The sequence below is a fragment of the Gymnogyps californianus genome, chromosome 11 (assembly GCF_018139145.2).
Source record: "Gymnogyps californianus isolate 813 chromosome 11, ASM1813914v2, whole genome shotgun sequence".
NCBI lineage: Eukaryota > Metazoa > Chordata > Aves > Accipitriformes > Cathartidae > Gymnogyps > Gymnogyps californianus.
In genome coordinates, this window is record NC_059481.1 from 23,730,765 (window position 1) to 23,745,629 (window position 14,865).

General features: G+C 54.8%; 1 protein-coding gene across 1 annotated transcript in view; it reads left to right on the plus strand.

Annotated features, from left to right (window-relative positions):
• ADAMTS7 (ADAM metallopeptidase with thrombospondin type 1 motif 7) overlaps positions 1-14,287 on the plus strand; it is a 52,454-nt gene extending 38,167 nt beyond the window's left edge. Inside the window, exons 20-24 of the mRNA XM_050903557.1 lie at positions 364-516; positions 1,158-1,331; positions 1,853-1,999; positions 2,239-2,398; positions 12,579-14,287. Coding sequence (XP_050759514.1) covers positions 364-516; positions 1,158-1,331; positions 1,853-1,999; positions 2,239-2,398; positions 12,579-12,751 — 807 coding nt within the window. The 3' untranslated portion in view covers positions 12,752-14,287. The remainder of the gene's footprint in view (positions 1-363; positions 517-1,157; positions 1,332-1,852; positions 2,000-2,238; positions 2,399-12,578) is intronic.
• Positions 14,288-14,865: the final 578 nt, after the last annotated feature.

The window sequence follows — 14,865 nt, forward strand, 5'->3', positions numbered from 1 at the left end:
CCCCCAAACCAAGGGCTGCCTGATGTGGGACTGGTTAGAGAGGAGCTTCTCACTATGGGGAGCTCTCCACAGGGCTCGGTCCCCTGCCAGGCAGTGCTGGGCACAGCCTCCGGGAAAGCTCCTCTCTCCGCATCGTCCTGCAGCCCTGCCTCCGCACCCCCCAGTTTTACTGGCACCCCTCCTGATGCCCATGGAGGGGGTGATGAGCTGAGTCCCCAGAGGCCTTTCTGCTGGGCCACTGGGTTCCATCCTCGGCCAGAGCCAGCCACAGGGCATCATCAGGGGCATTTGGGGCATGAGGGGACAGCCCCGCTGGGGCTGGCGGGAGAGGAGAGGAGCCGGAGTCTGCCTCGTGTGTTGCAGTGCTCGGCCACCTGCGGCGTGGGCGCGATCTGGAGGACCGTGCGCTGCAGCACCGGCAGCGATGACGGCTGTGCCGCTGCCAACAAACCCGTCCCTGCTCGGAGGTGTTCCCTGAGACCGTGTTCGTCGTGGCGCGTGGGGAACTGGAGTAAGGTAAACAGGCGTGCGGAGGTACGGAAGGTCCCGAAAAATCCACAGAATAATGAAGGCAGGTGGTGCGTGCCCTGTGGCTGGAGCAGTACCTGCTCTCAGGGCATGCTCCTGCTCACAAAGGCAGAGGGCAAAGTTTTGCACTTGCCACAGAGTTCAAACTACTTCATCCCACAATAATCTTTTCATTTTTCCTGCTCCTGGGTTGGTTAAAAAGCCGTGAATTTGCAAAAGCTAAACAAAGAGTGGTTTGAAAGTCTCTGGAAAACGTTCTGGCCACTCTGCACTACCGGGGAGCATTTGCAGTTCGGTTGGGTGAATCCAGTAGGTTCAGTGGTGGGAACAACCCTCCTTGCTCTGGGTGGCCGCCGTTTCTTGGGATTATCAGTTGTCTAATGCATAAAGACTTTGTTGCCATTACAACTGGAAACCGATTGCTTTCAGAGGGATGGCAGTGACAGATTCAGAGCTGCATGGACTTTTCTCTAGCTTGGACTAGAGAAAGAGGTGAAAAGAGGTTGAGTATCAACTCAATCCAACCCAAGGCAGAGCGTGTCTCTGGGGTCACCTCCGTTGCCAGAGGGATTCCCCCTGCACCGGCCCTTGCAGCCCTTCCCCAGCATGATGCTCGTGTCATTTCCCAGTGCTCCAGGAGCTGCGGCGGGGGGATGAAGGTTCGGGACGTGCATTGCGTCGACACCAGAGACCAGAGGCTCCTGCGGCCCTTCCACTGCCAGGCTGTCCTCTACAAACCGCTGGCACAGCTCCCCTGCCAGAGCACACCGTGCCTGGACTGGTACACGTCCTCCTGGAGAGAGGTAGGGGCTGCCGGGGAGGGGGCTGAGCGGGGAGGGCAGTGCCCGACCCCCAGGCATTGCGGCGGGGCTTCATCCTTGGCTGGGCACACGCAGCGTGCGTGCCTGTGATGGGTTGTTTCACACCCACAGTTATTTTTCCTCCCAGGAAGCGCGTTCGGCCAGCACTCGGCATTTGCTTGCCCAGAGCGAATGCTCAGTAGCTGGGCAAGCGCGTGGCCGGGGGGGCTGAGCTGCCTGCAGCGATGTGCTTCACACGCCTGCAAAAGTTAAGCAGATACTTGCAGTGGGTCTGCTGGATCCTCCTGCCTCTGGGAATCTCCCAGCCCATTTCAAGCACCAAAAAGGAAACCAGCCGCTAATAGCAGGGGGAGCTGCAAAGCAGGCGCTCCGCCTGGGAAGCAGGTTTTGTGTATTTGCAGAGTGGGTTTGCAGTGTATTTCCTTAAGACACCAATGCATGGAGCGTGCCTGCCTTTCTGTTGTGCCGCTGGCTTCCCCTTTCCACGGCTTGTGTCTCGGCAGTGCTCGGAGTCGTGCGGCGGCGGGGAGCAGGAGCGGCTGGTGACGTGCCCGGAGCTGGGCCGCTGCGAGGAGACATTACGGCCCAACACCACCCGGCCCTGCAACACGCACCCCTGCACCACCTGGGTGGTGGGCTCCTGGGGAGAGGTGAGCGGGCACAGGCGGGAGCACGCGGCTCCTCTCAGCGGGGCTTTTGCACTAAATGCAAGGAATGAGGCGGGGGGGGGGGGGGAACCCAACCCTCAAAACCAAACTGGAGGCTACTGCAATAAAAAGCTCCCGGGGTCCGGTGCTGCCGGCACAGCGTGGCGTTGCAGGGCGGCTCTGCGGGGTGTGGGGACGGGTCCCCCCCCCCAGGAGCTGATGGGGCTGCCCCGCTCCCGCAGTGCACGGCTCCCTGCGGTGGGGGCATCCAGCGGCGCCAGGTCAAGTGCATGAACACCAAGACGGGGCTGGCTGAGGAGGACAGCAGCCTCTGCGACCATGAGCCCTGGCCCGAGAGCACCCAGAAGTGCAACCCGCAGGACTGCGAGAGCTCCGAGTCGGGTAAGCGAGCGGCGCCCCGCAGCCCTTCTGCCCATCCTGAAAGCTGAATGTTTTGTCTTTAGTGTGGTTATGCTCCCCAAGAGCTTGGGTGCACTGTTTGGGATAAACACTGCGTTTTGAGGACATGATAATTGTGGAGATTGGTGTGAAAACCACCCAGGCTCTCAGTTACCTGCAGAGCGGGCGGCTCCTCCGTCATCAGCTTTATGGAGGAGCGATGCAGCGTCCTCCATCACCATCCTCTGCCGTGGCTGGAGACGCTTTTCCACCACGCAGCAGTGGTGAGGGCTGATGCAGCAACACCCGGTTAGAAACTCAGGTGAGCGCAGTTTTGCCGCTCGTGGGTCGCGCAGCGGCGTGACGAGGCACAACGCAGTGTTACCTGGCGTGCTGTGAGCTAGCGAGGTTTAAATGGCAGCGTGTTAGTGGGCATTGGGTGGGCGTCCTGGGCACCGGCTGGGTGGTCTTCTTGGTCTCTTCGAAGCCGTGCCATGAAACAAAGTAAAGGCTGTGTAAGAACATGACCAGTTTCTGGGTCTGGTAACTGGAGATGTTTTTTCTAGCCAAGTTTAGACTCATTCTTTATTTTTCTTCTCCCCACCTTTCACTTCTCGTCCCCCCGGACAGTCTGGAGGAGGACGCCAGCAATAACTGGCCGTGCTGAAAGACGAGCTACACTCAGTTAGTGTTTCTGGGGCAGGTCGTGCCGCCTGCTCTCCCAGCTGGCCGGCGGCACGACGCCGTCCTGCTCCCGGGAAGGGACCCCAGGAAGGGCCGTGCAGCCGGCGCCGGCGCAGCAGCACCCGGGGTGGGACAGGCTGGGTGCCAGGGGCGAGCCGGGGGACCGGCTGCGGGGAAGGGCGATGGGCACATGGCGCTCATGGTGCTGCCAAACGGGGAACTGGTGCCGGCTGCGGCAAGGAGAGTGATGGGGCAGGAAGGAAAAACCAGTCAGCCCACTAAAAAGCAATGTGTCTGCGGGAAGATGGAGGGGGTGTTTTATACATGAATTGTGTAAGGCTAGCTTGGCTAATCGATAATTAAGTGGGAATGTTATAACCATCTGTAAATGTCCAGAGCGTTTGGCTCTCAAGGGGCCGAGCATGTTTTTTTACTGGCACGAACGTGAGCTGAGATGTGCTCGTCAGAGGCAGCAGCGTCGCCCAGCAAAGGGACTGCCGGCGCTCGCCTGAGCGACCACGCTGGGGGTGGCGTGGGGCAAAGGGACCTGGTTCAGAAGCAACCTGTAATTCAGAAAAAGGAAGCCAGAAGGAAATATCAAGCGATTAAGCTCTCTGACCACCAGAAAGCTGTTTAGTGATAAAGTCCCAGAACACAAAATTTTTGAAACAAGCCTGGGCTCACCACTAGAAAGTGAGATGAGACCAGTTCTCCAGCATCTTTGGGTATGTCTGAGAAGATGCTTCGCGGAGTTGGTCCCATTTTAACCTGAGCCATGCAGACTGTCCGCCAGCTTCATTTACCTGCTCCGGCTGCAGCCGCGGTGCTCAGCCATGCGATGGGCACTTGCTTGGCTTCTCCTCACCTTCACTCGGAGAAATACGTCCCACGGCACCAGGCAGTTCCCTATAAGCCAGCAATCTGTGGGCTGCAGGGGTTAACAGCACTTAAAAGGAAAAGCAATATAATGAGAGGATTAGATGTCATTGATATTAGCGTGTCAACCATTAATCAACCTTATCTTTTTAATGTGTCTGGGCAAACAAAAAAAAGCTTTTTGTCTGCCCAGAAAGAAACGTTAGACCCTGAGGAGGTTTATTGAACAAAGAGAGGGCTGAGAGCCGGAGCGGGGCAGGAGGGCAGTGAGTGCCCAGGGTGCAGGAGCTGGCCCCGTGGGCTGCCCCGCACCTCCGTGCAGGTCCCCCTCTGCAGCCTGGGACACCCCCTCTCATCCTTTCAGCTCTTTGTGTTTGTCCTGTATCCAGCCGTCTTCCTCCTAACACCTATTCTGGAGAGGGCAGAAGCATTGGCTTCGGTTAACTGGGATTTGGAGACTCTGACCGCTGGCCATTGGGATGCTTTTAGCCATTAAATCGTTCCTTTTCAGCGGCTGCGCGACCCTCCCGCATTTGCAGGTCTGTCTGGCAGTTCAACATTTAGGAAATAATTAGTCAGGCTTGCTCAAGAAATGGTGTGCGGTTCCGGCTATTTTTGTCAAGGGAAAATTTCTGTGCTGGGCTTGGTGATGAGAGCCGTGGAGCCGCGCGGCGTAGCCAAGGTTGTACCAGAATAACCGCTTAGATGTGTAGGAAGCACACAAATAAATGTTAAAATCCTGGATTAAAAATGACATAAATGCTCTGGCTGTAGCCCAGGGCAGGAAACGCCTCTTGGAAATACAAACATTTCCTGCCAAACCATGAAGAGGAACAAAACTTTCACATGGCAGGAAATCACAGATGTGTAAATCCACAGGCAGAGGCTCCCAGAAAAGGCTTGAACGTAAACTCCAGCCCTTTCCTGTGTTTTAAAGGATCTTTACTGCACAAGATTAATGCAGGCTGGAGTGATTCATGTGTTTATGTTAGAAGCACAAGGAGCCTCTATCTCCTGTAACATGAAGTGCACCCATACCAGCAAAATCATGTATTTGTCTTTGTGAGCAGTTGTGTTCTCACTGGACACAAAAATGTGAACAACCCCAGTAGAGTTTAAATGTTAAAACCATTATCAGATGAATTTTTAACAGAGATGGAACAGATTAAGCATAAACAAACATCTCACTGGTGGCAATCAGCTCTCTTCAGTTAAAGCAGGTCGGAATTAATTAAAACCAGAATCCTGTTCTGTCGCCAGGTTATAAATTAATTGCTGATTACACAGAGGGTATTTTTAAATGTGCCTGTCGTTTTACAGCTGCATCCAGCTGTGAGCGGAGAAGATAAGGTTGGCTGTGTCCTTAGATGGCTCCCGGGGAGCATTGGAGCCCGCCGGGCACCAAGAAGCCTCCGTGCAATGCCCCAGCAAGGCTGGGGACGTTTATCTTACTCCATGCTAAGACGAAGAACTCAAACAAGCGCGACTCCAGTGCAGGAAAATCTGCACGGGGGCTGAGAGCCATTGCTCTCGCCCACGCTAGCGGCAGCCGGGAAAGCCTGCGGCTCCTTGCTGGCATCCGGGAGGGCGAGGAGGGCATCGCTGTCCTGCCAGCACGGCCTGGGCGATAGGAGCGGGAACAGATTTGCTGGACCTCGGGCAGGGCTGCCAGGGAGATAAGAGCAGCCTCTGGCTCAGGAAAGCCTGGTGCTGTCTGATTTCCACCCGTGCCTAGCTCCGACCCGAGCAGTGCTCTCACGCCCACATCAGCCACTCCTGTTACCGGATCATTTCTTGCAACTCAGAAAGCTGGAAAAACCCCCTCACGGCATGTTTATTTCTGTGTCTAAGTATTATACTTTGTTTTACGGCCATCTTGGAAAGGAGCTGAGCAGCAGGTCCCACGTGAGAGCTCAGAGAAAACGGTGCCGGTTTATCCAGCAGGTCAAACAGTTTTAAAACACAAAAGCAGCAATTGCTCTGTATTGGAGGAGGATGCTAATGGGTGAACCGAGCCGCAGTCGCCCCGCTGCTGCAAATGCAGTGGCTGTGCCTGCACGATGGCTTTTGGCCAGACCCCATCAGTGATGGGTGTAACAGCCCTGTTCAGGATCGAACGCGTGCAGCCCGTGGGGTGCTCATCATGGTAAATGTCATAAAATTAGTGATTTTCCTCATGCTGGTTTCTCTGGATCCGGTACTGGGTGAGTCTGCAAATTCCCCAAATTCACTCCAGGCGGGTGTCAAGCAGGTGATGGGTCCGCTTCTTCGCTCCAGCCAAGGCACCTTAGCAAGCACGGCTGTTCCCCACAAGTGTCTCAGGCTCTAAATACCAAAGGAATTAAGGTAAAGCGTTCAGCTGGCCCAAGAACAAATATGTATAAACTGGCTGTGGATACAGTTTCTCTGGGAACGGGACAAAGGTTTCCAGCCAGCGGGAAGGGATGGAGCGGGATGGAGTTCAGCCTTGTGTCCCGGGAGCAGCCAGCACAGGGGACCGTGTTTGGTGGGGCTGTGAGAGGGGCGATGCCTTGCGGGGGGGACCCAGGGGTGAAGCCCCCCTGCTCACACCGGGGACGTGCTGGGGCAAATCCCAGACACCCGACGCCTTCTTCAGCTGCTGCCGTTTGCTGTGCTCCGGGCTCATTATCCAGGGGCTGGTTGTATTTCTAGTTGCCTCAAGATTAATTGGCAATTAAACATTATATTCCTGCTTGCTTTGAGTAGGGAAATGAAATTATTCATGGTTCTGCATGTAGCTGAGTTTGTCCGCAAGGGATACATACTAGAAATAATTGCAGCAAATTCCAATTTTCTCTGTCATTTGAGCATGTAAGTCTGTATCCAAGCGGCAAGACAGGGAGGTGCTGCTGAGCGAGTCATTAAGTGCCCTTTATTTACTGCTAATTAACAACAAATGTCAATGGAAAATGGGTGCTTGGGAAAGGATTCCCTGTTTTTATTAAATGCAGGAGAAATGAATGTTACACGTTTTAGCCTTATGGAGAAACAGGCGTTCAATGACAGGGGCTGGCAGAGTCTGTTCAGGCGTCCCCATATCGGCCCTTCCCGCTGAGAGGGTTGATGCAAATGCCAGGGCCGAGCAGTAACGGTGCTGTGCAGACCCACTGTAACGCGCCCAGGCGCCCATCCACCCCGGCCCACCCACGCCGTGCCCGCACAGCGGCTCCCGTGAAAACCTGGGCAATGGGGGGAAAAAACCATAGTAACCGTGATGGTGCCAGGAAAGGCACGTTTCCTCGCCCCGACGAGAACAGTAGGGTTTCCTTATTGCAGTGCTGCACACTTTTTATGTAAATGACCTTGGTTTGACCAGCGGCGGCGGGAGATGCTTGTGCTCCGGCGGCGGGAGATGCTTGTGCTCCGGCGGCGGGAGATGCTTCTCCTCCCTTCTTCTTGGCAACTGCTGGGTAGATTTAAGTTTTAGAAAGCGTAAATCACAATGGACCTCAGTGGCCAGTGCAAGCAATTAGGAGAGTACAAGAGTCTGCTTCTCTTCTGCCTTGGGCGCGGGTGTGCGGGCACTGAGCACCCTGTGCGGGCACCGAGGGAACCCGCGGCTGCAGCCCAGGCTCCTCTGCCAGGAGCCTCTTGCCAGCCTTGGATAACAGCCTGGCAGGGAGGAGGCAAAGCCTAATCCCAACAAAAGATTAACCCTTACTTAACTCTTTTGAAAACTCTCCAGAATACGTCAAAGGCATATTTTTCCATGCAGAAGAGAGACCTTCAGCAGAGAGGATCTTGGCCTTGAAGTGCTGAAAACAGAGAAAGCAAGGACAAGAATGAAGAAATGGTGCTTTACCCATGGCTGGAGGAACAGCGACGCTCAGCCACGGCAGTCATGCTCTGAGGGTCCTGCCTGGAGCCGGTTTCCCTCGGTCTTGAAATAGAGGAGGGCTCAGTGCTGCTGCCAAGCACCCTTACCCTGCCTAATCTTCATGTTAAAAAAAAGGCAAAAGAAGCAAAGGCTCCGTGGATGTGACACAGCTGCCTGCTCAAGCCCCATTGCTCCTTGCAGGGTTGGCTGTGGGAAGCTCTGGACACGGCGTGTTTAAGGCAGTTTTGGATTTTGGAGAGGAGGGCAGGGTCGTGTTCAGCGACTCATTTCGGCAGAGTTGGCGTTTTCTCCCCCTCCCTGCACGCATGAGAAGGAAGGGGAAGACAACGCAGAGCGTAGGGAGAGTCCAGGCTCTGCCGCAGCTCTTCAGAAATGAGAATTTCTCTCTGTCGGATCCAGGGACTCTAAAAAATGGATAATCCCTCTCAACCTCTTAGAGAGCACCAGTATTTTCCTCCCTCTGTTCTGTAATCCCCAGGCTGGATGCCCAGGGGCTGCCAATGGGAGCTCCGTGACGGTGCTGAGCGAGGCGTGCCGGGAGCAGCAGGGCTGACACCTGAAAACCGGTGGGTTTTTGTGCTTTTCTCCCAGTTTTCCAAGCCGTGGCCGTGTCGGTGCCTACCTGTGCAGGCAAACCTGGCAGCTGAGCGTACATCGCATGCATGCTGACCAGCGACTGCAGCTCTAGTGCTGCCTGCGATGAAATGTGCCGCCTTCGCCAGTGCTCATTCCCAGGGCAGGGCACCGCGGGCCCCGGAGCAGGAGCCTGGGATAGTACTTGTTAAATTTGGCACTGGCTCCGAGAGCATCCCGAAGGCCAGAGGTCAGCAGCTTAATTCTCTGGTTTTGCTAGCTCAGCTCTAAGCTCAACCTTTCCTTGTTTTTACAAAACCTGTTCCAGGAAGTTTATTTTTCCCAAGCATAAAAGTAAATGCTTAGGTCTGTATGGCAGAAGCTTAAATGAAATTTAAAGTGACTTCCACGCCAACTTAAAAAAACAACCAAGAAAAAGTGGGGGTTTTCAGTTTCTAATGTGCTGACTTAGCCTGGATTTTAAAAGCCCTGCTTTAAGCTATTTCTTTAGACTAAAATTTGGCATAGACTTGAACACTGGAGCGTATGTTCAAATGAAGTGTTAGGATTATATAAAAAAAATTTGTTAATAGAGAAAAATAACAGTAAAAGGATTAAATGAAAATTGGGTCAATTCTGTAGGGACCCTCTCTGAAGAGCTGACAAATTAAGTGCTTATTACACCCTTGCCCAAGACCAAATTCCAGGGAGGAATCACGAGCTCAGCCAAGATTTTCAGACCTGAGCTTGACCCGCGCACACATCCACGCTGAGACGCTACCTCAGACCGAAGCACGGCCCGATCTGGAAAAACGATGAGCGCTCAACAACTCCCGTTGACTTCATTTTATTAAAATGCTTTGGAAACCCGGAGTCCTGCTGCGGGGTCTCATGTCAGGTCAGCAGAGTAGTTGCAGCAATGCCTCTGGCCAAGGGTGGTGGCTCTTCTCCACCCTCCGCCGAGCCCATCCCGGCTGTTATTCCGCAGTAGGCTCATACCTTTGCGGATAACATGGAGTACAAAGAGAAATAACTCCTGGCAGGAGAGCGATGGGCTGATTCATGCCTGTGTACGGCTCTGGGTAGTGCAGGTACGGGAATTTCCTACCAGCGCCCAGGGTGTTGACTTGTTGGAAAGGGATCAGAAAAGAGCTAAACCATCACCCGTGGTCCTGGCAAGCGACCTTGCAGTGAGAGGCTCCAGAAGCCTAGCCTTTACAGGGAAGGCAGGAGGCAACTTGGTTGCGATCCATAAATAGCTTTCTAGGAAGACAGTTGTGATAAGCAGAGGGCTTGTGAACAGAAACAAGCCCAGCAAGGCACAGCGGCAGTGTGCTAAAAATACCGAGGTGCTTGGCGGGGGTCTGCCTCAGCACGGCATCCCCCCAGGAGCATCGCCCCGGGACTGCAGTGCCAACTCTCCGAAACGCCAGTGACATTCCCATCCATCCATGCAGTATTTTTAACTTGAGTTCTTCTAAACACCGTGGAGTTTTTACTGCTGTTACACTTGCTCCGTGCAATGCAGTGAATAATTAACCCCCTGGAGCACGCCAGCCCCTGTCTGTGCCTGCCGGGAGCCGTCGCTGTGTTCTCCATCTCTCCTACTCGATATCACTTCCAAACCCAGCAGCTCGAAACACGATGAGTTCATAAATCCCGCAGGAAGCACAGGTTGGGCAGGTGGGGGCTGCCCAGCGGTCGTGCCCCGGTGAAGAGTAAATGATGACCGAGTTCTGCACGAGGGGAGAGTGGCTGAGATTAGTGTGCTAAGCCGGAGCTGCGCACCAGGGTGTTTTAAGGCACGGCTCAGCCGGTGCGCCCCGGTATTGCCGTCGCCAGCCGTAGGGGACGGGAGGGGGGGGTTCTGCAGGCTGACATGCCCACAGGCTTTTCTCTCTCATCAGACACCCCAGAGGTGTTTTAGGATCCCTGCTTGAGACATCCCTGTCCTGCGGCACGTGCAAACGGGAAGACATGTATTCGTGGGCTCGAGTGTCCTGATGCAAATGGGCCCTGGGGGTTCAGAGGATGCCATGCCAGAGCCGCAGGGATGCTCCTGGGGAATACCATCCCTGAGACCCCGAGGGAGCATCGCATGAGCAAACGCTTCCCTTTTCCCGACCGGCTCTGGTTCTCTTGCTCAGCGTGGCTGCTGTCACGGCAGGTCCGGGGACAAGCACCACTCCCGACCCGGCCCTCTCTGGGCTTCACAGCAATTCCTTGTCTGCTCTGCTCAACCAGCAGGAAAAATCCGTATTATCCCCCAGCACCCAGGGGGTCAGACCAAACCCCCCAGCCTGGGAGTGTGATGCGGGGCCGGGATCCGGCGCTCGGTCCCAGTCTGTCGGCAGCTGTTGGATCCGACAGCGCCAGCAGGCAGCAGCTTCTGTGTTAAATGGTTTCTTCAGGGCGCGGAGACACTATTGCCGGGCAGAAAGAGCTGTGGCTTGAGAGGAAGAGAGGAAATACCTCTACTGAAATAGAAAATTAATTTTAGACCAGTATAGTGACCTCCTTACTGATGGGCTGGGGGGCTGGGGTGAGGGCTGTGATTGAAATCCCAAACAGAGGGAAAAGTCTCTGCTCTGCATCTGCTGCGTCCTTTGCATTAACCGCTGCGGGTCGGCTCGTCCCTGTGGGAATCGGGGCAGCAGCCTTTCCCTGAGCAAAGCCGTTTGTTTGCAGAGGGGAGATGGCGAGGGGCGGTGGTCAGTGAGAGCTTCCCTGGCTTGGTGCCGGTGTTTCCCCAGCAGAAAAGTGTCCTGAGAAAGAGAAAAGCCCATTTACTTGCCCCATTTCTGCATCTGCTCGGCATGGTCCCAGGCGGAGGGTGCCCGGGGAGAGGCAGTGCAGGGGGACCAGGGGGTGCTGGTCCCATGCGTCCGCCCCGGGGAGCATCGACTCTGCTTTTTCAGAGAAGAGCTGTCATTTATTTTAATCACTTGTATGGGAGGTAAAATTAGACAGAGCTGATGTAATTTAAACGAGTCTTACACAACTGGCTGAGATGCTGGAGGCTCAACGAGGTGCACACCTGTTTTGATATAAAGTAGAAAAGGAGGAAATTAAAAATTAAAGCAAACCAACTATATATTCTTATAAACAATGCATATTTGGTGATGGGTCTCTGCCGCTGTAACTAAGCCGAGCTGCAGCCTGTTTGCGCCCGGTCTGGCTGGCGATGGAGCTGGGAGCCACTGGGGCTGATTTCTGCAGCCTCTGCTGACGGCGCAGGGGAGGCCTGTCCCCTCCTCGCCACGTCCCACGCCATCCCGCGGGATGCACGGCACCGTGGTTTCCACAGCACCGTGGTTTGCCTGCGGTGGCAGGTGTGAGGGTGTTTTGGGGGGGGTGGGATGTTCCTCCCTATCGCACCCCAAGGGCAAAGTCTCTTTGGGGAGTGCTCGCATCTCCCCCTGCCGTGAACCCAAGCGCTGGACCAAACACCCCAACGTGGCGCTCCCGGCCCCGGAGAGGGATTTGTGATTTCCAGACTGTTTGCAGAGAGGAAACAGTTTCTGCAAACAGTTTGCTCAGCCTGCGAGTGACTCAGCCGGGGCGGCCGGGCTGCGACTCATGGCCACCACGGCCGCTGCTGCAGCTGGCCCGGGTGCTGCCCCCGCAGCGGGGCTGCCCCGGCGGGCCGGGTGCTGGCGCTGGAGCAGCAGTTCCCAAAACAAAGCCCGTCCTCAAAGCAGTGCCAATGTTGTTTTGCCATTTGCGAGACACCTGCAGGAAGCGAAGCAGATGGTGCGGGTCCTCGAAATAATCTAAACACAATGCAAAGAAAAATGAATTATCGCCTTCCTGCCACCTTCTGCTGGCGTTGCGGGGAAGGTTTGGGGACTGGGAGGAGATGTCATTGCGGGGAGGTTTGTCGCCTCTCCCAAGCCTCCAGCACGGACCCTCCTCCCCGGGGAGCGAGCCCCGGGCTCAGCTCCGCTCCTCCGTATGGTTTCGCTACCCTGGGAAGACACTGCAAAACTGTGGACGGTAGCAGAGGTGTTATTTCTGCTGGCAATTAGAAATAACGAGGATGCTCGGTACCCAGATGAGGGTGGGCTCTGCGTTTGCTGTGGTCTGTCTTTGTCTCTGCCGACCACGTGCCAATTTTCGCATCAAACGCCTGATAACCACGCCGGCAGTGCCGGCACTAACGCTGTCCTCGCCCTCTCGCCTCCCCTCCAGGCTTCGTCTGCGAGCGCGACCGCTTGACGTTCGGCTTCTGCCAGACCCTGCGGGTCCTGGGAAGGTGCCACCTCCCGACCGTCCGCCTCCAGTGCTGCCGAAGCTGCCGCCAGCACGGGCACCGCGCGGCGCCCGACCGGGACCGTGGGGACGAGCGGGCCTCCAGGAGGTGACAGGACCGTCCCCGAGGGCGAGAAGTGCCAGGACCCACGGCGGCTCCCGGAGCAGCACGGCAGAAGAGGGAGCTGGGTCCCAGCCAGGACTTGCGGCTCTGCCTCGTCCCGCGGCAGTGCCGGACGGTGCTGCCCACGAGCCGCGCGGTGCTCTTTCAAAACACGGGGAAGGCTTGATTTCTTTTATTTGTGCTACACTATAACGGTGCTCAAACCATCGGTCTGAAAAATAAGGTCTGGCGTGGGCTGGCTGTGCAGGTCCCACTGGTCCCGCGGGAGATGCCGGGGCAGCCGGGACCCTCTGTCGGGGTCACACTGCCGCTGGGCAGCCGGCGGGGAAACGTTTTGGGGAAGGGAAACGAAAGCAGCAATAATTCAGGGGAGACCTCTCAGAAATGCTTATGGTGCTATCATTTGACATTTTCAGCCTCTTGATGGTGTTGGCAGGCCAGCACGAAACTCTTGACTTTTATTTTTATTTTTATATATATGAAGTGAGCATCTAGCATTCCACCAGTACAGCCGACCATTTGGGTTAGTTTTTTTTTTCCCTAAGGGACTTGAAGCTGGCAACCCATTTCTGTAATTTTCATTAAAATGTTTACGCACTGAAGCTAAATAGCCGTAATTTAAGAAGTGGAGACAGGGCAGAGGAATAAAGTATTGGCTTTAGTTACCCCCAGGAGTCCAGGGCTTGCGGTGTGTGCGAAGGCTCCGTACCCTCGTCTCCCCGCTGCTGGCTTTCTCTGCCGAAGCCATTGCCCGCATCGCTCTGGAGCAGAGGGGATAGTCAGGGACACCAAGGCACGAGTGAAATGACATGTTGGTTTTGGAGTCCAACGGTGCATTCCCTTGCATGTATTTGTGAAGGAGAGGGAAAGCTGCTCTGGCCCCGGTGGTGAGCAGTGCATCCCCTTCACTGCATCCTTCCTCGTGAGCAGCAAAGTACTTACACGCCTGGATTTCTGTATGCAGTTACGGCGTAGCAGTGTAATGGTTGGTTAAGGTGTTTTTCTGTGTTCTTACAAGCTAAAAACCTTTTTTCCTGCTTATATAGATTCACCTCTGTTAAGGTTAGCTGATTCTTTTAACTAGAATATCCAATATTGTACGAGGAGAGGCACTCGGCCGGCACAGCCCTTATCGCCCGGTCCGGGAGTGTTGAGTGTTAATCCCTCCCTGTCTTAGGGAGGATTTGCTGTTAGGTTGGTCCCCGGAGGAGGGTCAGGAGCATTTAGGTAGGAATTCCTTTCCATATGACTCTTCAGGCTATGGAGAACGCCCAAAAACTGGGAGACCACGAAGGCAATCCTACTTGCATTGAACGGAGAAAGGCTGAGCCGAGCATCAGCCACGCCATGCGTGCAACATGGTCACACAGCCCAGGGTGCATTTCTTCTTGCGCTGTTGGGAACAACATTCAGTCCCACAACAGGGGAAACTGCTGTGTGTAATTTGTATGTAAAACACAAGCCATGACTTCACCATTTGTGTTTTATTCCTTTCCAATGTGGTGTAAATTTTTATGTCTCAAGAGCCTGTGTTCAGTCCTGTTTTCCTTCTCAGCGGTACCATCCGTCCCATGCTTCCGTCATGCTCCCAGGTTTTGCTAAGGGATAGCCACTAAATGTGTTGGGGTTTAATGGCTATAGCTCACGAGTATGTTAAATTAAACAGTTACTGAAGGAAATGGTAGGGTTTCATATTTTCTCTTCCCCTTGGGGAATTTCGAGGGATTTTTCACTGGAAACGCCATTAAGTGGAGACGGTTTAGGTACTGGCAACAGCAGGGGTGTGATTACTCTCTTAGCTGCAGCGGACAGGGGCAATCAGTTTGCATCTGAAAATCATTTAAGGCTGCTGTTTGCAACTGGGATTTGTGTGATTAAAATGTGAGCTGGGTCGATGGGGTAAATGCTGGCAGCCCACTGGTGACTCACAGATCAAAAGGCTTCAGCCTCTGCATTGTGTTGATGCCTGCTCCGGTTTTGCAAATGTCGTGGTTTAACCCCAGGCGGCAGCTAAGCCCCACGCAGCCGCTGGCTCACTCCCCACCGGTGGGACGGGGGAGAGAATCGGAAGAGTAAAAGTGAGAAAAGTCGTGGGTTGAGATA